Below are 24,407 nucleotides of genomic sequence, written 5' to 3'. Positions count from 1 at the left end.
AATGTTGTGAATCAATTGGACCCTATTTACGTGATGGCATAGGTTATCTTTCCTTATGTAATATGTTTAAGACCACATATAAGACACTGAGTGTACATTTTTGAGAGCATAGTTTTATGGCTACCTGATTTGATAATGAATATACTAGGCAATAGCCTCAATTCGCTTCCGACTAAGTTAGGTAGCTAATGTGAAATGCATTCATAGGCAAGGATAAATACCATTTATAGCTTTGTATAGATGTATTATTGTTAATTAAAAATGAAACGTCAGCTAAACCTATCCACTTTAAAATGGCAGTCATGCAGAATGTTATCCACTTTAAAACTGCCTTTGGTCAATGGAAAACTAACATTACACCATCAGTATCTTTGATTAAACTGACTCCTCGTGTAGTGGAGGGATAGCATAGAATCAAAGATTTTTTATAACTAACCCAAGATAAACCACAGCCTGTTTCCAATGGTAGCAAATTAATAATAGTGGGCAGAACAAGCAAGGAGGTGGGCAGAACCCAGCACGAGCTAGCGAGATCCTATTGACGCATTCTAGCATGTATTTACATATTCCGTTAGAGAAGGCCTACGCGTGTGCAATAACTCAATTCGCCCTGGCACTCGTAAACAACAGTCTCTTTTGGGAACAGAAACCTGCATTGAGATCAAATATGCTTAATCGATTACAAAATGTGCATCAAGTCTCATCCCATCTCCTCCCACTGCCGGATACTGGGCTTCTGCTCATCACATTTGGTGGTGAGTGGAAACGTCAACCAGATGCTTCAGGTTTATAAATCCGGTTAAACATCTGGGTCATTGTTCCGTCAGTGACATAATCTCAGCAATCTCCTCTAATGTGATGATGGGTCATGGCTAGTTTGAGCTGTCAGTGTCAGATAGAGACCACCTTACATGATTCAGTTAAAGTCCTTTCTCTCATTGTTTAAGCAGCAGTTTTAGCAAGTGTTCCCTCTTCTACAAAAGTTGTCAATGATTCATTTACTGAAAACCTGAGATGCAAACTAGCTATCTAATTTATCAACAATGTTCGTTTAATTAGCTAATAAGTTAGCCTAGCAAACCTGCCAGTTAGCTAAACTGGTTAGTGGAGTAGGTCATTTATTTGGGTATAACTAACAATGTGCCAATGATACTAACAAACTAGCTAATCGTTATACCAGCTATTAGTAATAAAAAGTTAGCTAGCCAAGCCTGCTAAGTCACACCCAGTTGTACTGCACATTTCAAGAAATGTGGGCAATATGCTGAAGCTAGGTACAGTAATTGCAACAAATACACAAGCGCGCGGACAAAACGTTCGCAATGCCGGTTATAGCATGCTAAACCGGTGGCGGTGTAACGTTACTAATTCATTTAACCAGCTAACGTTATCTGTCAATAACGGCAAAACACACATTGTGCTTGAAGCTAGCTAACTAATGTTACCTCCAGCGTTGAACACATATTGTGTGGCTAGTTAGCTAACGTTAGCAGACAATTACCTTTGTTTCCCGTATGTCTTGCTTCCCTCCTTCTGGGTACCACTGCACCCGGACAAAACCCCTTCCCAGAGGTGCCAGGCTGTCCACAACACTGCTCTCGGTGTCCGAGTTACAGGGTATACAGCCACCTCCTACACCGCCTCTACCTCCGCCATCGTCGAGGTCCGAGTCTGAATCAAACTCCTCCTCGCCTTGTATCATTCTGACTAGGCCGAACCGGACCAAGTCGCGATACCGACCTGACACCAAATCGTGGGAGAAAAGAAGCCGCTGGGAGCCGCCTGCAGAAGGAGAGAGCGCCATGGATGGAGGCTCCGAACCCGGGCTTACAGCCGGAGAAAGAGCTGCGTCTGTTGTTGCTATTGCGTCCGATGCCACGGGTTCCGCCATCGCTGCAGTTGTCAGGGAATAATGCGATAAAGGGAGACGGATGGTGGAGAAGAAAAAAGAGAAACCTGTAACCATGGAAGTGCACGTGTTTACGTCGATAGGGCGCGCGCTGCGTAAACGCACTCAGAGAAGAGTCTAGGGCCTGTCAAATTGACAAAGATGTTTTTTTTTATTACAGCGTGGGTTTGACTCTGAATAAATCAGTCTGAGACAGCAGACAGTTATATCACACAGTTATTATAACACCTCTTTCTTTATATTCAGGTGTATTTATAGTCAGGTGCTGCTAGCTATATGATGATAAAAATGTATGGTGCAATGTGGCCAATTTCATATAATTAGGGTCCCCCTTAGGACAAGTCACGGCCTATTGACAATAAAGTTAATTCAATATCACAGCCATGATAATCGTATTTTTTATAGAATTTATTACAGAAATGCAAACATGATGAAAGAGAAGACGCCAATTTCATCAACAAGTCTGTAGCCCGGGCCTGAATATGCATTCTATGCGCGCACTTCACCAAAAAGCAGGAATGGAGCAATTTTCGCCACTTGGTGTCAGTGTTCGAGGGCTGAAATTGGCTTATTGCAGACACAGCCGTGGTTTTTAACACAGGATTGTGGCATGAAATAACATATTTTAGGCATACCGTGCCTGACACTGTAGTTGTGTTGTGTAGGCTAACGGGGGGGCATATGAGGACGTTTGTCTTATTTGTCAAGCACAAATATACGCGTTTCTGCACAATGGCAAAGCATATTCATTTATAAAAATGTATATAATACGAGAAGCCTATTCTATTTTGTGTAAAAGGGATTTCAACAAATACAGAGGCTAACTCTTTTTCAATACCTGCATTTATCAGGTAGAGGGAAAAAAACAAGACTAATTTCGCATTGGTCAACAACCTATTGCCAGCAGGGGATAAACTATACATGCAAACTGAAATAATGATCAACAAACTCTTACATGGGGAAAAAAAACATGAACCACAATCTCGAGACAATTGATGCCCAATGGAAAAGGTTCCCTTATTTGAGTCACATGACGTTTGGTAAATAGATGAGGGCAAACGATAGGATTTATAATACAATCACCAGTAGACCTATTCCATGAAGAAAATTCTGATAGAGTGGTGTTGATATCAACATTTAAATAAAATGGGCATTTTAAAAATTACACACAGCATATTCTCCACATATGTTTGAAATTATACACTGAGCAAAAATATAAATACAACATGTAAAGTGTTGGTCCCATGTTTCATGAGCGGAAAAAGAAGATCCCAGACATTTTCCATATGCACAAAAAGCTTATTTCTCAAAAATGTTGTTCACAAATTTGTTCACATCCCTATTAGTGAGCATTTCTCCTTTGCCAAGATTATTCATTCAACTGACAGGTGTGGCATATCAAGAAGCTGATTAAACACCATGATCATTACACAATGATGTGTAGGGGACAATAAAAGGCCACTCTAAAATGTGCAGTTTGTCACATAACACAATGCCACAGATGTCTCAGGTTTTGAAGGAGCATGCAATTGGCATGCTGACTGCAGGAATGTCCACCAGATAATTGATCATTGAATGTTAGTTTCTCTACCATAAGCCACCTCACGCATCGTTTTAGAGAATCTGGCAGTATGTCCAATCGGCCTCACGATCGCAGACCATGTGTATAGCGTTGTGTGGGCGAGCGATTTGCTGATGTCAATGTTGTGAACAGAGTGACCATGGTGGCGGTGGGGTTAGGGTATGTGCAGGCATAAGCTACAGACAACAAACACAATTGCATTTTATCGATGGCAATTTGAATGCACAGAAATACCGTGACAAGATCCTGAGGCACATTGTCGTGCCATTTATCCGCTGCCATCACCTCATGTTTCAGCATGATAATGCATGGACCCATGTCGCAAGGTTCTGTACTCAATTCCTGGAAGCTGAAAATGTCCGAGTTCTTCCATGGCCTCTATACTCACCAGATATGTCACCCATTGAGCATGTTTGGTATGCTCTGGATCGGCAAGTAGGACAGTGTGTTCCACTTCCTGCTAATATCCAGCAACTTCGCACAGACATTGAAGAGGATTGGGACTACATTCCACAAGCCACGATCAACAGCCTGATCAACGGTCACACTGCATGAGGCAAATGGTGGTCACATCAGATACAGACTAGTTTTCTGATCCACACCCCTACCTTTAATTTAAAACAAAATCTGTGATCAACAGATGCATATCTGTATTCCCAGTCATGTGAAATCCATAGATTAGGGCCTAATTAGTTTATTTCAATTGACTGATTCCCTTATATGACCTGTAACAGAGTAAAATCTTTGAAATTGTGGCATGTGTGTTAATATTTTTTTGTTCAGTATAGAAAGCCAAAATTGTACCCATCATTACACTGCATTTTTAGACCTATATGTAAATGGTAATTTATAGATATAGATAACATAACTGAAAATAGGTGATAGGTAGGCGTAGCCAAAAGCCGATCCATTAGTTTGTATCTTTACAGGAGGCTAATTGCAAACACAAGTGACGAATATCCCCAATAAATCTGGGTAAATATGTTTGTTGTTGACAGGTATTCTCCCAGAATTTGGTCATCCAGCTTGTTAGTTTATGCCCAATAGCGCTTAAGCGCCAAAGGTATAAATACACACGGCGCACCACATTAACCTCAGACTTTACGCACAACCCTTCTTCACTTGGATCACTTGAGTGGAGCAGATATCGAAGAGATAGGCAGCCATTCAATACCCAAGTAGAAATTTTATTGAAATTTCACAATTTTTATTTGATTTAAGAGCTTGGAACTTCGATCAGACACCATGTCGACAGTCAGTGCCCTGCCTTTCCTGAAATCTAGTCTCCAAATGTGCCCTCCCATGGGTTCCACCTCCCCAGGCGCTGGCGTCGCCACACACACCCGGCCAGCGAGTTCCGTTGCCTCCGCCCGGAGGACGCAATCAGTGTGATCGAGAGAGAGGGTAACAACTTTTAACTTACTCAAATGTATAACTTGTTTTTACCCCAATACTCGTCGTTTTTCTTTACAACTTTGTACCTAGACTTTAAAAAGTTTATTTGATGTTTTGGGGGAAAAAATATGCTGTGTCATTATTTGGACTTGTCAAATGTAGACTATTTAAGGATGAGGTGCTTTAGGTATAAAGTTTACTTTTACATGTTTTATAGACTAGGCTAATATACATTTTGGGAATAAATCTTTGGATACCAACCAAATTCATGACAATCAAACAGTCAGTCAGTCATGATTTGGATTCATTTCACCAAGTATGTAGTTGGAAGTAAGCAAACTGAGATTCAGACTAAGCAACTATGTGTGTACTTGGTCATGGACTTGTGTTGTCTGTCTGCCTTCCTCAGCCTTCATCTCTGTGTCTGGAGTGTCCGCTCCACTTGGATGAGGTGTGTCACTTCCTGACGCTGTGCCCTGAGCTGTCAGTGGGCTGGTTTGAGGAGGGACACCTTGTTGCCTTCATCATAGGATCACTGTGGGACCAGGAGAAACTAGCCATGGTAAGCCCCAAGTCAAAATGTGTTAAATAAGTGGGACATTGTCTTTAATATAATGAATGACTTTTGGTAACCTACCCAATTAATAAAAAGACAAGCTTTGAGGATGTACTTCAATGTGGTATTTTATCAATAGATAAGTACAATATTTATTTAGCTCAGGGACTTAAGGTTTTTATATAAAACACCTCAAAATCAGAGAATGCAACAACCTTATATCCACACAACCAACCATATATCCACATAAACAAACCTGTCAATTCAGGGTTCAATAGAGCTGATCATGAAAAAAACTCCATGACAATGATAAATGGTTAGTCGGGTGATCTCACATTGCACTCATGCACTCAAAACTCAGCCTTTCCTCCCTCCCTCCTTTTTCAGGATGCTCTCACCCTCCACAAGCCCCACGGTCCACCTTCATGTACTTGCTGTCCACCGCACCTTCCGGCAGCAAGTCAAGGGCTCCATCCTGATGTGGCACTACCTGCAGTACCTGCGCTGCCTGCCCTATGTATGCTGCGCCGTGCTCATGTGCGAATATTCCCTGGTCCCTTTCTACCAGAAGTCAGGCTTTAAAGTGCAGGGCCCCAGTGGGGCCCCTGACCTTCATTGAGATTATGTACCATGTCCAGGGCCACACGTACATGCACCGCAACAGTGGTGTTTGAGGGGACACGAACCAAGATAGATGCCTCCTTCAATGGGGGGGTGTTTGACCAGAGGGCTACAGTGGCAAGAAAAATTATGTGAACCCTTTGGAATTACCTGGTCTTCTGCATAAATTGGTCATCAAATTTGATCTGATCTTCATCTAAGTTACAACAATAGACAAACACAGTCTGCTTAAACTAATAACACAAACAATTATATGTTCTCATGTCTTTATTGAACCCACCGTGTAAACATTCACAGTGCATGGTGGAAAAGTATGTGAACCCCTGGATATAATAACTGTTTGACCCTCCATTGGCAGCAATAAACTCAACCAAACATTCTCTGTAGTTGCGGATCAGACCTGCACAACGCTTAGGAGGAATTTTGGACCATTCCTCTTTACAAAACTGTTTCAGTTCAGCAATATTCTTGGGATGTCTGGTGTGAAACGCGCTCTTACAGCATCTCAATTGGGTTGAGGTCAGGACTCAGGGCCACTCCAGAAGGCATGTTTTCTTCTGTTGAAGCCATTTTGTTGTTGATTTACTTCTGTGTTTTGGGTTGTTGTCCTGTTGCATCACCCAACTTCTGTTGAGCTTCAATTGGCGGACAGATTCTACAATTGGCGGACAGATTCTACTGCAAAGTGTCTTGATAAACTTGGGAATTCATTCTTCCGTCGATAATAGCAAGCTGTCCAAGCCCTAAGGCAGCAAAGCAGCTTCAAACCATGATGCTCCCTTCACCATACTTTGCAGTTGGGATGAGGTTTTGATGTTAGTGTGCTGTGCCTTTTTTTCTCCACATATGGTGTTGTGTGTTCCTTCCAAACAACTCAACTTTAGTTTCATCTGTCCTCAGAATATTTTGCCAGTAGCACTGTGGAACATCCATATGCTCTTTTGCGAACTTCAGACGTGCAGCAATGTTTTTTTGGACAACAGTGGCTTCTTCCCATGAACACCATTCTTGTTTAGTGTTTTAGGTATCGTAGACTCATCAACAAAGAAGTTAGCATGTTCCAGAGATTTCTGTAAATCTTTAGCTGACACTCTAGGATTCTTCTTAACTTCGTTAAGCATTCTGCGCTCTGCTCTTGCAGTCATCTTTGCAGGACGGCCACTCCTAGGGAGAGTAGCAACAGTGCTGAACTTCCTCCATTTATAGACAATTTGTCTTACCGTGGACTGATGAACATCAAGGCTTTTAGATACTTTTGTAACCCTTTCCAGCTTTATGCAAGTCAACAAATCTTCATCTTGGGTCGTCTGAGATCTCTTTTCTTCGAGGCATGGATCACATCAGGCAATGCTTCTTGTGAATAGCAAACTCAAATTTTGGGAGTGTTTTTTATAGGGCAGGGCAGCTCTAATCTCCAATCTCGTCTCAATGATTGTATTCCAGGTTAGCTGACTCCTAACTCCAATTAGCTTTTGGAGAAGTCATTAACCTAGGGGTTCACATACTTTTAGTATGCGAGTATAGACAAGAAAAATACAATCATTTGTGTGTTATTAGTTTAAGCAGACTGTTTGTCTGTTAGATGAAGATCAGATCAAATTTTATGACCAATTTATGGAGAAATCCAGATAATTCCAAGGGTTCACATACTTTTTCTTGCCACTACAGTATGTAAGCAGTTTGGTGAAACCTCGTTCCCAGTCCATTCCACAACGTTTCTGGGAACGGGATTACACTTGCTGTGAGTTACATGTGGGATACTAGTGCAGTGGTTGGTAGGTGTTTGTCTCTGCTCACTGTCTTGTGTTGTGGCAGGGTTTGTGTGTCCTATGTGGTGGGTGTTACAGAAGATAGTTGACCCGTAAGAGACCAAACATTTACATTTGATTCATTTAGCAGATGCTCTTATCCAGAGCGACTTACAGTTAAGTGCATTTATCTTAAGATAGCTTGGTAGGACAACCACATATCACAGGCATAGTAAGTACAGTTGAAGTCAGAAGTTTACATACATACTTAGGTTGGAGTCATTAAAACTCGTCAGTTAGGACATCTACTTTGTGCATGACAATTGTTTACAGACAGATTATTTCACTTATAATTCATTGTATCACAATTACAGTGGGTCAGACATTTACATACACTATGTTGAGTGTGCCTTTAAACAGATTGGAAAATTCCTTTAAACTAGAGGCTAATCTCGGGAGTTGATAGACTTGAAGTCATAAACAGCCCAATGCTTGAAGCACAATGAAGAGCTGCTGGGAAACGCAGATAAATTATGTTTGAATGAATGCTTACGAGCCTGCTGCTGCAAACCACAACTCAGACTGCTCTATAAAATATCAAATCATAGACTTACTTATAATATAATTAACACACAGAACTACGAGCCTTATGTCATTAATATGGTCAAATCCGGAAACTATCATTTTGAAAACAAAATGTTTATTCTTTCAGTAAAATACGAAACGGTTCCGTATTTTATCTAACGGGTGGCATCCCTCAGTCTAAATATTGCTGTTACATTGCACAACCTTCAATGTAATGTCATAATTATGTGGAATTCTGGCAAATTAATTACGGCCTTTCTTAGGAAGAAATGGTCTTCACACAGTTCGCAACGAGCCAGGCGGCCCAAACTGCTGCATATACCCTGACTGCTCGCACGGAACGCAAGAGAAGTGACACAATTTCCCTAGTTAAAAGAAATTCATGTTAGCAGGCAATATTAACTAAATATGAAGGTAAAAAATATATACTTGTGTATTGATTTTCAGAAAGGCATTGATGTTTATAGTTAGGTACACATTGGTGCAACAGTGCTTTTTTCACGAATGCTCTTGTTAAATCATCACCCGTTTGGCGAAGTAGGTGTGATTCGATGATCAATGCGGAGCCTGTTAATTTATTATATGCAACGCAGAACAAGCTAGATAAACTAGTAATATCATCAACCATGTGAAGTTAACTAGTGATTATGTTAAGATTTATTGTTTTTTGTAAGATAAGTTTAATGCTAGCTAGCAACTTACCTTGGCTCTTTGCTGCACTCGCGTAGCAAGTGGTCAGCCTGCCACGCAGTCTCTTCGTGGAGTGCAAAGTAATCGTAGTCCAAAAATGTCAATTACCGATTCTTATGAAAACTTGAAAATCGGCAATGCCGATTAATCAGTCGACCTCGGCTTTAAACAGCTTGGAAAATTCCAGAAATGTCATGGCTTTAGAAGCTTCTGATAGATTAATTGACATCATTTGAGTCAATTCAAGGTGTACCTTCAAACTTAGTGCCTCTTTGCTTGACATCATGGGAAAATCAAAAGAAATCAGCCAAGAACTCAGAAAAAAAATGTGGATATCCACAAGTCTGGTTCATCCTTGGGAGCAATTTCCAAATGCCTGAAGGTGCCACGTTCATCTGTACAAACCATAGTACGCAAGTATAAACACCATGGGACCACGCAGCCGCCATACTGCTCAGAAAGGAGACACGTTCTGTCTCCTAGAGATGAACGTACTTTGCTGCGAAAAGTGCAAATAAATCCCAGAACAAAAGCAAAGAACCTTGATAAGATGCTGGAGGAAACAGGTACAAAAGTATCTATATCCACAGTAAAAACAAGTCCTATAGCGACATAACCTGAAAGGCCGCTCAGCAAGGAAGAAGCCACTGCTCCAAAACCGCCATAAAAAGCCAGACTACGGTTTGCAACTGCACATGGGGTCAAAGATTGTACTTTTTGGATAAATGTCCTCTGGTCTGATGAAACAAAAATAGAACTGTTTGGCCATAATGACCATCGTTATGTTTGGAGGAAAAAGGGCTTGGTCGCAAATGGGTCTTCCAAATGGGCAATGACCCCAAGCATACTTCCAAAGTTGTGGCAAAATGGCTTAAGGACAACAAAGTCAAGGTATTGGAGTGGCCATCACTAAGCCCTGACCTCAATCCCATAGAAAATTTGTTTGCAGAACTGAAAAAGCGGGTGCGAGCAAAGAGGCCTCCAAACCTGACTCAGTTACACCAGCTCTGTCAGGAGGAATGGGTTAAAATTCACCCAACATATTGGGGGAAGCTTGTGGAAGGCTACCTAAAACATTTGACCCAAGTTAAACCATTTAAAGGCAATGCTAACAAATACTAATTGAATGTATGTAAACTTCTGACCCACTGGGCATGTGATGAAAAAAATAAAAGCTGAAATAAATCACTACTATTATTTTGACATTTCACATTCTTAAAATAAAGTGGTGATCCTAACTGACCTAAGACAGGGAATTTTCACAAGGATTAAATGTCAGGAATTGTGAACAACTGAGTTTAAATGTATTATTTGGCTAAGGTGTATGTAAACTTCCGACTTCAACTGTACATTTTTCCTCAAAGTACCTATCAGCAAAGTCAAAGCTAGTAGGGGGGTCAAATGTGAGTGTTAGTTCACGAAAGGCTTTTTTTTCCATCTCAAAAGCTGACATGATCTTTGGGGAAGATATGGAATTACTTGAGTAATTACAAATGTATTACTTAATTCATTTTTACAAAATGTCTTATTCGTGATGACCAAATAAAATCTGCTAACTGAGAAAAAGGCTCTAGGTTTACATTAGAAAAGTGCAGCAAAGTGCACATTTTTGTATACAATACTGGACATGTTTAAACTCATGTTAAGTCTGAGATTTTAGCAAACAAACTGCATCTTGATGGATGACTTGAGCATCTAACGAAAATGCAGGTAGGCCTAAATTGAAGAAGGGTCAGCTAGCTTCTGTCTCTTCCTGTTAGCGTTTTGTGGCTGTGCTGCTTGTGTATCGATCCACTGCAAGCATTAAAACAGCATCGACTCAATGTCTCTTTTTAACTGTTGTCTCGTGAGCCAAGCAACCAGGAAGAACACTTTCAATCTCATTCTTCCTGTCTGAATATGCAGCTTTATGGCACATCAACACCTGGGCAATTGCCTGGGACTTTCATTTGCTTATCCTTCTGTATTTCTGCCTTTAAAATGCACTGGGCAGCTAAAAGAGCTGGGTGGTGACTTTTATAAACCATGGTATATACCATGGTAGTAGTATTAATGGTAGTATTACCCTTTTAGCTAGCACCTGCTTCTTTCTAGATTGTGAGAAAATATTGAAATTAGAATACCGATATACAGTATACCAGGGAGGGATATAAGCAAACCAGGCTGTGTTTGTTCTGTCGGCAGCGACGCTAGTCTCCAAAGTAGACCACTATTGCACGCCTGTCCCCCTGGGGCTATAGGGGTATAACTGCTAACTTGTCCATTAGCAGGCATTATTGTCGTTAACTTTTAGGGATTTATGAGAATCGCCTATTTGCTGCTGCCAAGCCTTATAAACAAAGCCAGGCCTACTGTATTCAGTAAGCAGCATTACCAGTACAGGCCATGTCTGGAGGGCGTTAGTAGTAATGACACATTTATGGGAATCCAAGTGCCAATATAGTATGGAGTTGTGAACAATATACTTGTAGCTGGCACAGTATTTGAAAATAGACTTTATAGCATTTTAATGTTTGAAACACAGTAAATTTTACCAATATCCCCCCCCCCCGGGATTTTCCATTCCTTGATAAATGATATTACGCCTTTTCCCCTGTAGAAACCACTACCTTTGCCTCCATCAATCGTGAATCAAGAGATGACTGATTTTTATAACATTTTGAAAACAAGAAAATAAACCTTTTCAAGCATTTCTGTTTCTGACTGATTCCCTTTCACTTGGAATGTAGAAATGCATTACACTGTAGGGTTTCTATGATTAACAAATGCCTGACTTCGAGGACAAAGCAACTTGTTTTCAACTTCTCAGCTTGCAAAAATACGTGACCCACAGAGATGAAAGTTGTGGAGTAAATCTCTCTTGACGAAGGTGAATCTACAACAGTATTTCTATTCCTCGCTTTTCAAGCACCACCACACTACCCGGCTGATTGCAATTGTCAAGAGAAATAGTTCAGAAGCAGAGATCCAAAGTAGTAGTTCCTTGAGCCATTTTCACACAAGTCAGGAAAGGTTACCGGTAGTTGAATCTGAGCACAAGACACACGAGGGAAAACATGATTAAATGTACATTTATTTTTAAGAACATCGTCTAAATTTGTACATACACAAGTGTAACATCTTAAACTGCAGCAATAATATATCACAATATCTCAGTAAAAGAGCAAATTCCAAAGTATTCTTTTTTTAATCCAATAAATAACTAATCAATTTGGTCCAAATGCATTTACATATTTATGCTTGCCGATTTACAGACACTCAAATTCAAGGCTTACACACATTTCAGAAGGCACTGTGAATTCCTATGAAGAGGACCAGACTGTGCTAAAGTGTTCACATAAAAAGAAAAGGGAGGGACAGATTCCTAGCAAATTAAACAAGTTCACAACCATTTAAATGCCCACATGACAAAACAACATGAAACAGTACTCAACAATCGTCCAACCAAAACCACTATGAAGAATTCCACGTTATTGACATAGTCGGCCATTAACGACCACCAGTTGACTGCTGGTGAGTAAAGTGACTTAACAAAGCATAGTAAATCCACCTCTCAGGAAACATCCTAAGCAGTGAAGAGTGGACACCTGCCAGAGGAGAGGGTCATAATCCAAGAGACCAGGAGCAGTCCAGGATGGCAGAAACTCTGTTGGCCATTTTGATATCAGTAATGGCAAGAGTGACTAGCAGCCTTTCGTGAATCAATGGCCATTGATCAAGGCACGCAGTACACAGATTCTCGTTCGGCTTTGAAATATATACACATAACACATTGATAAGTAGTAATTTGCTCTGATATCACTCAAGTGCTATAATTACTAATATATATATATTACCGTAGAGATATAGTGCAGGCACATCGTAGTTTGAAGTGAAACAACATGGACTTTCTAGTTTGCGCAATCCGATCACATACTGCCTTCTGGTCTGTCAGTCAGATCCTATAATCTTACGATATTACGTGTAATTAATGTTGAGTATCAAAGCTATAAAACACAATGTCCAGTGATATGGCACAATTACGGCCAGAACAAGTCAACGTGTTTAATTAGTAGTGCCCTTAAACTGAAAAGCCTTCCGTAAGGCTAACAGCTTGTCTTTGGGGCAGTGACAAAGTTAAAATTGGAATTAGTTAGATGTATATTTATCTAGCACCTGTGGCAGTTGATACAAATAACCTAGGCAGATTGGAAGGCAGGATTTGGAAGGTCACACCATCATTTACAGATACAATAACACCATTCTATTGAAACTGTCTGTACAGTATAATTCGATGTGAAAGGCAACTGCTATTGGAAGAAATTCTTAACTCTTAACTGGTCCCCAAAATAGTGCCATGGAAAAGTAATGAAAAGCACACAAAACTAGGTTCAAGGTCAAACAATGCTCCAGCAAGTGGCAGACTGAATGACTTGTATTCAATACCATAATTAAATGCTCACATGAACAGCTAATTCAAAGTATTTGAACATAATGAAATGCTATATCACGTAGCGTTAGATACCTCCAGTGTTGTAGAAAATGAGTACAAAAGGTAACACATAAGAGGCCTCTGTAGTAATAACGTGATAGTTTATGAACCGATAGGGTCGGATATGCTCTGTAGTATTCCAAGTCCACTTTAACACCACACTCAGACAGTCTCTCTCTCCAGAGGAACTAGCATAGCATTACAGTGTTGAAGTCAATGTGCGTAGATACCCTGGGTAGATACGGGCATTCGTACCAGGTGCGCTCTCCCTTTCAAGTTCCATTTCCCTTAAAAGTATTTTCCACTGCGCTTCCTGTCCAGGTTCTAAAGCCTTGCATTAGCTGTTAGCATTTCAGTGAATGTCCAGGCTTTAAAGCCAACTAGCATTAGCTGCTAGCGCTTTAGGGAGTGCTAGCCTAGTGCACCACATGGTCGATGTCGTACTTCTCGCAGAACGTGCTGGTGAAGGGCAGGCAGGTGAGGTGCTCCAGCCAGTGCCAGTTGATGGGGTAGATATAGAACCAGACGACCAGCGAGGAGAGCAGGCCCAGGTAGACCAGCAGCGATAGCAGGATGAGGACACGCTTTCGGTACTTGTCGAAGTCGCCGAACGTCACGTAGGGCAGGAAGGCGAAGGAGAGCAGCAGGCCGCTGAGGAAGCCGAAGATGTGGGCAATGTTGTCGATCCAGGGCAGCAAGCCACACAGGAACAGGAAGAAGACGATGCCCACCAGCTTGAGGAAGGCCTTCCACGGCTTCTCCAGCATCTGCCAGCCCTGGATGAGTTCCACAAACAGGCAGGCAAGCAGCCCGAACTGGGAGCCAGCTGGGCCAACCTGGATGATAACCCGAGAAAGACAGAGAGAGAGAGGGAAAAGAGAGTCATACATCCACCTGCTCTGTCCAAACTAAATGGAGGGAGGGGTTGATGTTTCACTCAATGACGATGCCACCACTGGATGAATGGGTGACAAGACCAGCACGTACGTGAATGAATGTCACTGTTGACAATTGCGATGGGCATATCATCTGTTGAAATTCATATCAAATGAAAGTGCATTAACATGAAGGAAGTGGTGGTAGCATACGTGCTCCTTGCTAATGGATAGGCAGATGACTGAGGCTGAGTTGGTATCGTCCCTTATAGCAGAGGACAATAGGAACCGGGCAAAATGGGAAGCAGGTTCACCAGCATTAAATGTTGGTGTCTGTATGTAATAGTGAATTTGGTCGGTAGTCTACTGATCCAAATGCATGTTTGGAGAGACTTAGACCTGCAATTGACTTCATCTCAGCAGGGGAATTATTTTTGGTATAATGTCCCCAAATAAATGCTGCGATCAATATGTAATTACACCATCTGACATTTTAACCACTTTTATGTCTACAAGTGACGGTGGATGTTCCAAAAATGGGAATGTGTCACTGTTGGAGTAGTATAACAAAAGAGTATTACATTGTGCCTCCGTTCTAAACCTTACGACTGTTAAGGTACAACGGAAATGTAACTACTCAATAATTACGTCTAGACTGAAATCCAGAGCAATGGTTCTTTGGTCACTGGTTCTACAGCTGGCATCCTGATTAGATTGACGTCAGGGCTGTGATAGGCGTACAGGGGCAGATGGCTAATCTGAGATTCTAACCTCCCACAAGGACAGGAGGAGTGAGGCTTTTCACACGCCCTAGGCACGCAGCCTACACGTTCAAGACACGCTATATGGGTGCTCTGAATCCAATCATTTCCCAGCCAGCGCTAGACAGTCTAAGCTTCATTGGCCATTGAACACTTCATTTGACAGGCTGCGTTTCAGAACGTCTGAACTTTCTCTGACATCTGAATTTCTGCACTCGCGAGGGACTCAGAAAGTCCTTTGAAGAAGAACTAGGGAATGTTACTGTTCTGACTTCGAGTTGTTTCTTTAGAGAGAGGCGGAGTTGCAGAACGTCTCAACTTTTGACATCTGAATTTCTGCACTGAAGAGTGACTCAAAGTCCTTTGAAGAAGTACTAGCGATTGTTACTTTTGTAATATTACGCATTTCTGAAACCACCACCAGAACTGAATAAACTACTTTTAAAGTTGACTGAGAAATCCAAGAAATCTTGCTATTTCTATGAAGATCTTGAGATAACCCTATTGGCCATCCAACCCTGACCCACCCAAGACTGCTGGTCATACTGCTCGCTGAGCGGAACAATGATATGCCGAACGGTAATCTGGTTTAGACCGCATGGGAATCATCACACATCACCAGATGCTTTAGCCAGTAATAATAGACCATGACATCAAGTCACACGCATTGGGTTGCAAAATTCCTGGACCTTTCAATAAATTCCCTGGTTTTCCAAAAGTCCCGGCTTGAGGATTCTGGATTTCCTGCTTATTACCTTCTGATTCCAGGAAACCTCCAACCAGGAATTCAAGGAAAACCTGGGAATTTATTTAAAGTCCCAGGAATTTTGAAACCCTACACACGCACATATTCTCAGGCATTCCCATGGAGCTCTTGGACTGATGCCTCTTTATGTTCATCTTACTTTGGCATGTGACACGTGCCTGATCTTCCACCACATACACTTCCAGCTGCCCTCACTGGTAAATTAACACAGAAGGCGATTGGTTTTCAGTAGCCCAAGTTGTGACACTTGGGCTCAGTGCACTAGTGTGACCTTTGTTGTACTCTCACTTCATAACAACAACATGAGGGAGAGGGTTGAAGAGGTAGTCTTTGGTAGTTTACTCATCAAAAGCGAAGAAAACAAAATGGTTGCTAATATTTTAAGTTCAAGGTTTCAGATGAGTTAATTAACGCAAGGTGTCTAGTTCATCCAATTTACCCCCAAGTATGAATAGGATTTCAAATGTTTTTGTTCGTGTCAGAATGTTTCATATGTTTAAAACAGTAAATGTGTTATTTGTACAAGGGTGCGATCTCAGCCCTCTCCTGTACTCTCTGTTCACCCACGACTGCGTACCATGCACGACTCCAACTCAATCATCAAGTTTGCAGACGACAACAGTAGTGGGCTTGATTACCAACAACGACGAGACGGCCTACAGGGAGGAGAGGAGGGCCCTCGGAGTGTGGTATCAGGAAAATAACCTCTCTCTCAATGTCAGCAAAACAAAGAGATGATCATGGACTTCAGGAAACAGCAAAAAGAGCACCCCCATCCACGGGACAGCAGTGGAGAAGGTGGAAAGTTTTAAGTTCCCCGGTGTACATATCACTGACAAACTGAAATGGTCCACGCCTCTTCAACCTCAGGAGGCTGAAAATTTTTTGGCTTGTCACCGAAAACCCTCACTAACTTTTACAGGTGCCCAATTGAGAGCATCCTGTCGGGATGTATCACTGCCTGGAACGTCAACTGCACTGCCAACAACCGCAAGGCTTCCAGAGGGTGGTGTGGTCTGCACAACGCATCACCGGGGGGAAACTACCTGCCCTCCAGGAAACCTACAACACATGATGTCACAGGAAGGCAAAAAATATAATCAAGGACAACAACCACCCGAGCCACTGCCTGTTCACCCCGCTTCCATCCATTAGGAAAGGTCAGTACAGGTACATCAGAGCTGGGACAGAGAGATAGAAGCCACCACTACTATCACAGATAGGCAGCTGCCTACCTAGGTCATCCACAGCAGCTCTCTTCTCCCACTTGGCAACGCCCACGTCACAAACAATGCCTCCTGTCCACAATACTGAGCCTTGTCCTCGAAAACAAAACTGTAGAGCGTGCTCTTCTTTCCAGTAACATTTTCACTCTTCATTTCTACAACCTAACATACTACGAGTGAATCAAATTGTAATCAATTATGTTGAGCATGGATGGGGCTATTACAGTCTGGTCATACAGAAAGTGGGCTGAACACCAGAGGGAAATAGAACAAGGGAAAAACATTTGAGTAACTTGTCCACTCTTCCTATGCTAAATGGTCAGCAACAGCCCAATGGTAAAGCCATAAGAGGAGATTACAAGGGAACAGGGTCCAAAGACACTCTGAAATGACTTCCTGTGCCCTTCACATTTACCCTACTGCTAACTCCGCAACCTGTACTGAGCTTCCCTGCCGCTCTCGCTCTCTCCTTAACACACAGGCACAATTAAGCCAGCTGCCTCACCTCAAGGGATTTGAACTAACTTTCCATTAGCACATCACACACTGCAGAAGAAAAGGGCTTGGTTGGAATAGATCATGTTGAGATAACACAACAAGCACCAGCATCTCCCGGTCAGGGAGAGGAACACAGAGAGCTGGACATTGCCTCTGTAGGAAGGATAGGGCTACAATGGGAATGACAGTGAATGACAAAACGTGTAAGAGTGTGTTTGTGTGTGCGACCACACTTGAGAGACTCAGACATGGTCTGAGACAAAGAATGGGTCAACTGACTGGGTCAACTCATTTGTGATAAAACATGAACATGAGACCCAGTTGTGTGTGTTGGGAAAAGGAATGCAAAATGTATTGAATGCATGGAGCTTTACAGTTTACATGGAGTGAATTGATACTCCTTTTCACCACTAGGGGGACCCTGGCACACCACATCTGGTTACTGCAGCCAAGGCTCTTCTCAAGCTGTCAGAACATCTCGTTGACTGTGCCAACCCTAGCAACTCAGTTGTTCCAGCTTCAGGTGATATGGAGGCAGGGCAGAGGCAGTTAAGTCCTAATCGATTACCCTCCAGACAGGGTCATGTCCAGTCCAGTAATCTCCCTATCCAAAGCTCCTCCAGTACCCGAGCTAAGCTCAGTGGCTGCCCGGGCCTAGCTGAGATGTTAACCGGTCTCTCGCTCATCAGCTTTCCTAGAAAACACCTGACCAGCTTAATGGCTATCAGCAGTGGCAGTTGTGTTAGCTGAGCAGGTGTGTGTACGTGCACTCCTGTGTGTGAGCCTGTATGTGTGTGTGTACCTCAGCTCTGTAGGGGAGGAAGAGGGCGCTGGCCAGGTTGCCGGTGATGCCAGAGAGGACGTAGACGATGGAGATGCGGACCCAGCCAGCCAGCTTCTCCAGGTCTCTTAGGATAGTCATCTGGAACACTACTGACACCAGGCAGTGGAGGAGGCTTCATAGGGAAGAGGCCAGTCAGAGGACAACGCATGGAAATGTACACGCATACTGTAGGCTTATACTATATTAACACACACACACACACGTTGTTAACATAAGCTCACACACACACACACACACGTTGTTAACATAAGCACACACACACCTACACGTTGTTAACATAAGCACACACACCTGAACCCCAGCACGTGCTGTAATCTCCTCACTAAGTACCAATACCTGAATCATGTGGGGGAATCCTCTCTACGCAGTATTTCATGTTAAGGTCATACTTAGGGACACAATGGGATATCCCCTGAGCTTTCACTGACCATGTAAAATGACAAGGAACAATCAGAGCCGTGTAGTAGAATACAACTAGGGTTAAACAAAGTATTAAAGGCCCAGTGCAGTCAAAAACTTCATTTTTCTGTGTTTTATATATATTTCCACACTGAGGTAGGACTACTACTGTGAAATTGTGAAATTGACGATAATGCCCTATTAGTGTAAGAACTGCTTGAAATTTGAGCCTGTTTTGGTGGGAAGGACTTTTGACAAGAAGTTCGCTAAGACTATCTTGTAGTGCTTTTATTGGCAGAGGGGTTTGGAACTCTTTCTCATTGGTCTGTTAACAAATGTACTGCCTGGTGATGTCAAATGTACTGCCTGGTGATGTCAAATGTACTGCCTGGTGATGTCAAATGTACTGCCTGGTGATGTCTGGTGAGCCAAATGTACTGCCTGGTGATGCCAAATGTACTGCCTGGTGATGCCAAATGTACTGCCTGGTGATGCCAAATGTACTGCCTGGTGATGCCAAATGTACTGCCTGGTGATGCCAAATGTACTGCCTGGTGATGTCAAATGTACTGCCTGGTGATGTCAAATGTACTGCCTGGTGATGTCAAATGTACTGCCTGATGATGCCAAATGTACTGCCTGGTGATGCCAAATGTACTGCCTGGTGATGCCAATAAAAGCACTTACTTAGCTAAATTCTTGGTTGAGAAATTACTCTCTGCAAAGAAGCGATTTTTTGACAAATACATTGTATCACAGTAAGATACTTAATTGTTACCCAGAAATGGCTGCATTGGACCTTCTGCACCTTTTAGAGAGATTTTCCTGGTCAGGTCAAGTGGTCGGCAAAAACCCATTTATTTTATTTAACCTTTATTTAACTAGGCAAGTCAATTAAGAACACATTCTTAGTTACAAGGACGGCCTAGGAACAGTGGGTTAACTGCCTGACCGATGTTTACCTTGTCAGCTCGGGGATTCGATCTATCAACCTTTCGGTTACTTGGCCAACGCTCTAACCACTAGGCTACCTGCCGGCACTTAAGTATTGATGGGACTACAGTGAGCTGACCTGAGGTCTACATAGTCTTACTGTCTAGCACTTTAGGCGAAAAACAAAGTCATGTATAAAAAGTACTTTAGAAATACAGTGTATGATTACCCTGCGTGTAGGAATAAGGAGAGCCACAGCCTGTAGACCTGGTCAGGGACGTCAGGGTTGAGGAAGGGCAGGAGGCCACACACCTCATCCAGACAGTGGATCTGTTAACGAAGAGAGACCACCGGATCAGATAGGGAGTTGGCTGTCATGAAACAAACCCTGTAAACAACGCCCACACAGGACAGACAAACACCCACCTACCTGGGAGCAGAGGGTGGCCTCCTCGTGGAAGTAACCGTGCATGAAGGAGCAGTACTCTCTCGTAGTGATCTCACACCGGCCCTTAGTGCCTATGCAGCAGGGTCGTCCCTTGAGGTTACAGTCCATGTGTCTGTAGCCTGTCAGGTTCGTCTTGCGTGGGGAGGTACAGATCTGGGATCAGATGGAGGGGAGGTGAGAAGAAGCTAGTGTTGGTTTCCACTGATCCAAGACCTGAGGTTACGATGGTTCTGTAACCTCTCATCCACTGCTGTATTTTAATACCAGGGGCTTATACTGTACAGTGGGGCACAACATTCTGTAGAAATGGAATGTATAATGGTGTCTGTTCACGCAATACATGTTAGCAGGGCTGTCAGACGGAGCATAACTCTGAATGATCCTTCTGTCACTCACCGGCCAATGTGTGATGTCATCGGGCCAGATGTGAGGCTCTGCTGAGGCGGGCTCTTCACAGGTCCTGTTCCCAGCATGCACCAGGAAAACAGATAGCAGGAAGACACTTTATGATACCCTCGAGTAAGTTTTACCTTGTCAGGTCAGGACAGTGTGTGTGTGTGACCACTGTAGTCGTTATAGTAGAACAGTGTCAAAGACAGTACCTTGGGTCCTGGTGACACACAGAGCCTGATGACCTCAGAATGTCCACATATTCATTCCTCCATTTCATGAAGGTGGCCAATGACTCCTACACACAGACCAGAATAAAACACAGCCAGACACAAGTTGATCATCTTGTTTCTAGTTTACAAGCATTCAACTCTCGGTGGCAGGAGAGTGTGTGTGAGACAGAGACAGACAAGAATAAGTGGGAGTACAATAGTACTGGTTTGTGTGTATGTGTGTGGGTCTACTACAGTATGTGTGTGGGCCTACAATAATACATATGCATGTGAGCGTACTGTGTACGTGTGAGTTTGCGTACCGAGCAGTCGTTGCTGAGGGTCTGGACACAGCCTGAGTTGTCGTTCTGTACACAGCAGCCTGACTCTCTCTCCTGGTCCTTGGCTTTCTGGATGAGACTGACTATCTGGCTGTCCTTGCGGATACACGGGGAGAACTTGGCCCCAAGGTGGATTAGGTCCTCCTGTGAGGGGGAACAGAATACAGGAATACATTGTTAATCTGGCACCCAGACACATATTTGACATAGCAACCAAAAATAGTTAACCTAACCTGGCAACCCCAGCACAGTTAACCTAACCTGGCAACCCCAGCACAGTTAACCTAACCTGGCAACCCCAGCACAGTTAACCTAACCTGGAAATCCAATAAAGTTAACGTAAACGGGCAACTCAGAACCAGGGCCAAAGAAGGTAGTACCTAGTCTACAACAGTACAGAACAGACAAAGCTAGTTATCCACCAAAACCCCAGCTACAGTTATTTGAGCTATGGCCACCCACTAGACTAGTCGTGTGGGACCCTTTACACTCATACTGTGGCCTATGTGGGATGATGTGGTGGAGCCATCGTCTTACTTGATCAGGAAACACACACTTTTTCACTTGACACCCTACATAGAACATAAACTGTAACATGGGTGACTGACCGTCAGCCCACCACATTCTCTGAAATGAACATTCTGTATCACTGTCCAAGTGGATATGAACCTGACAAGCGTGAAGTTTCTCAAGGCAAAATGAAGTCAGAAAGTACTTTGGACCAGTCAAAGTACTTTAATACAGTCAAAAGGCACACTATCACAGTCAGAAGGCACACTAGCACAGTCAGAAGGCACACTAGCACAGTCAGAAGGCACACTAGTAAGTACACTATAGTAAGTGAGTAAATAACTAGTTAGTTAATAAGAACTAGCGAGTGAGTCCAGAACTTCTTTAGTGTGTCCTGTTGAAGCCCAAGTGCGTCTCCCACCAACACCACAGACCACCGCAGACATAGCCCATCAAAACTAAAGACCCCACATGTAAGACTGAAAAGACATTCAGTATGTATGACATGTGCGATAGAAGAGCAGTGACTCACAGAGCCGGGGCCGATCCAGAAGTTCTCCTGCTGGATGAACTTGACACTCTCATAGATGCCCTTGTTCTTCAACACCTGTGGAGGGAGACCAAGAAAACACAGTCAGGAGAAACAGCGCAATGGATCCCTAAGGTAGCCATTGTGGATCAAAAGAGCCAGAGCCACCACAGAAACCATTTGATTACAGAAGCCATTTTGGATCCTATTAGGGGGTCCAGTTGCCTAGGCCCTATGGGACTCCTCACCAGTTCTGTGGTGGAGTGTTGGGCGAACCCCACAGGGGCAAAGCCATAGGTAGCACAGGCCAGGATGGTGATGACCACGTGGACAAAGGTGATCCAGTAGGTGAAGTACGGTCTGAGGGACACGACAGAGCAGGGTTGTTTTTCTTATTTGATTGGATCGTTTGAAAATGTACACAACGATATGGCTGCAGAGTGAAAATCACATGTATGTGGTTCTTACAGACGAATGAAAGCCCACTAAATGTGAAGTACTAGGTGTGGATTTTGTGAAAGTACTGTACGTATTCATATGCGTGTTTCCCTTCCCTCCTCACCTGTGGCTGCTGAAGTCGTCCAGCTGTTTCTGCACCTGGCTGCTGATGCTGCGGCGGTAGTGACGGTTGAGCCAGTTTCCCACCACGCCCATGCCGTACTGCCGCTTGGGCTTGTCAAAGGCAAAGTGCTTGACCTGGGAGGCGATACGACGCCCCCGCTGCTGTGACCTGGCCTTCTCAATATGCATGGTGGGGGTTTTAGACACATCCCTAATGGGAGGGGCAGAAAGAGAGACACACAGAGTGTGAGATGCACAAAGAGCGAGAGAAACAGAGACAGAAACAGGAGGCAAAGGGAAGGGTTGAAAGAGTGGAGGAGAGAAAGAAACTTAAAGTCAAAAACTGTAGAAGCCAATGAGACTTTATCAATCACTCTCCCCATCCCTCTCATGGAGGCTACTTACAGGCTCTGGTAGGGCTCATGGTGACCTCCATAGGAAGCCGACATAGGGGGAGACTCGAACACATCATCAGCCATGGAGTACAACTCATCATGGGCATCCACCTGAGACAGAGAATTGACGTAGGGAGAATGTTATCGAGAGGCCCACAGAAAACAAATCTCTTCTCAATTTTCTAATGTAGAAAATTCCATCCGCCATTCTGCACTAATCATTCCATATACTATCCTCCCCTACACACAATCATCCCCCTCAACTCGTCCATAGACATCACTACATACTCCATCACACGTCTCACTCCAACAGTACAGGATCTGGCTTTCTTAACTTCCAACTACTTTCTTAAAATTCAAGAAAATCTCAAGACAACATATATTCACCCTTCATCCCTCCACTCACTGTCACACCTACTATTCATCCCTCCACTAACTGTCACACCTACTATTCATCCCTCCACTCACTGTCACACCTACTATTCATCCCTCCACTCACTGTCACACCTACTATTCATCCCTCCACTCACTGTCACACCTACTATTCATCCCTCCACTCACTGTCACACCTACTATTCATCCCTCCACTCACTGTCACACCTACTATTCATCCCTCCACTCACTGTCACACCTACTATTCATCCCTCCACTCACTGTCACACCTACTATTCATCCCTCCACTCACTGTCACACCTACTATTCATCCCTCCACTCACTGTCACACCTACTATTCATCCCTCCACTCACTGTCACACCTACTATTCATCCCTCCACTCACTGTCACACCTACTATTCATCCCTCCACTCACTGTCACACCTACTATTCATCCCTCCACTCACTGTCACACCTACTATTCATCCCTCCACTCACTGTCACACCTACTATTCATCCCTCCACTCACTGTCACACCTACTATTCATCCCTCCACTCACTGTCACACCTACTATTCATCCCTCCACTCACTGTCACACCTACTATTCATCCCTCCACTCACTGTCACACCTACTATTCATCCCTCCACTCACTGTCACCCCTACTATTCATCCCTCCACTAACTGTCGCACCTACTATTCATCCCTCCACTAACTGTCGCACCTACTATTCATCCCTCCACTAACTGTCACACCTACTATTCATCCCTCCACTAACTGTCACACCTAC

The 24,407-nt window shown here is 43.3% G+C and overlaps 2 protein-coding genes across 3 annotated transcripts in view; both read right to left on the bottom strand.

Annotated features, from left to right (window-relative positions):
- LOC112245628 ((E3-independent) E2 ubiquitin-conjugating enzyme UBE2O-like) overlaps positions 1–1,990 on the bottom strand; it is a 48,500-nt gene extending 46,510 nt beyond the window's left edge. For both annotated transcript variants that reach the window (XM_024413756.2, XM_024413754.2), the window contains exon 1: positions 1,502–1,990. In XM_024413756.2, coding sequence (XP_024269524.1) covers positions 1,502–1,966 — 465 coding nt within the window. In that variant the 5' untranslated portion in view covers positions 1,967–1,990. The remainder of the gene's footprint in view (positions 1–1,501) is intronic.
- Positions 1,991–12,141: 10,151 nt separating this feature from the next.
- The window catches only part of LOC112245816 (inactive rhomboid protein 2), a 42,243-nt gene continuing 29,977 nt past the window's right edge, over positions 12,142–24,407 (bottom strand). Inside the window, exons 7-17 of the mRNA XM_042302462.1 lie at positions 23,256–23,356; positions 22,852–23,061; positions 22,538–22,649; positions 22,293–22,367; positions 21,233–21,394; positions 20,910–20,995; positions 20,704–20,767; positions 20,290–20,460; positions 20,089–20,189; positions 18,486–18,639; positions 12,142–14,393 (exon numbers count right to left, since the gene is read on the bottom strand). Coding sequence (XP_042158396.1) covers positions 13,974–14,393; positions 18,486–18,639; positions 20,089–20,189; positions 20,290–20,460; positions 20,704–20,767; positions 20,910–20,995; positions 21,233–21,394; positions 22,293–22,367; positions 22,538–22,649; positions 22,852–23,061; positions 23,256–23,356 — 1,656 coding nt within the window. The 3' untranslated portion in view covers positions 12,142–13,973. The remainder of the gene's footprint in view (positions 14,394–18,485; positions 18,640–20,088; positions 20,190–20,289; positions 20,461–20,703; positions 20,768–20,909; positions 20,996–21,232; positions 21,395–22,292; positions 22,368–22,537; positions 22,650–22,851; positions 23,062–23,255; positions 23,357–24,407) is intronic.

Source organism: Oncorhynchus tshawytscha, linkage group LG02 (assembly GCF_018296145.1).
Source record: "Oncorhynchus tshawytscha isolate Ot180627B linkage group LG02, Otsh_v2.0, whole genome shotgun sequence".
In the NCBI taxonomy this organism is placed as follows: domain Eukaryota; kingdom Metazoa; phylum Chordata; class Actinopteri; order Salmoniformes; family Salmonidae; genus Oncorhynchus; species Oncorhynchus tshawytscha.
This window is presented reverse-complemented; position numbering and strand designations above follow the sequence as displayed.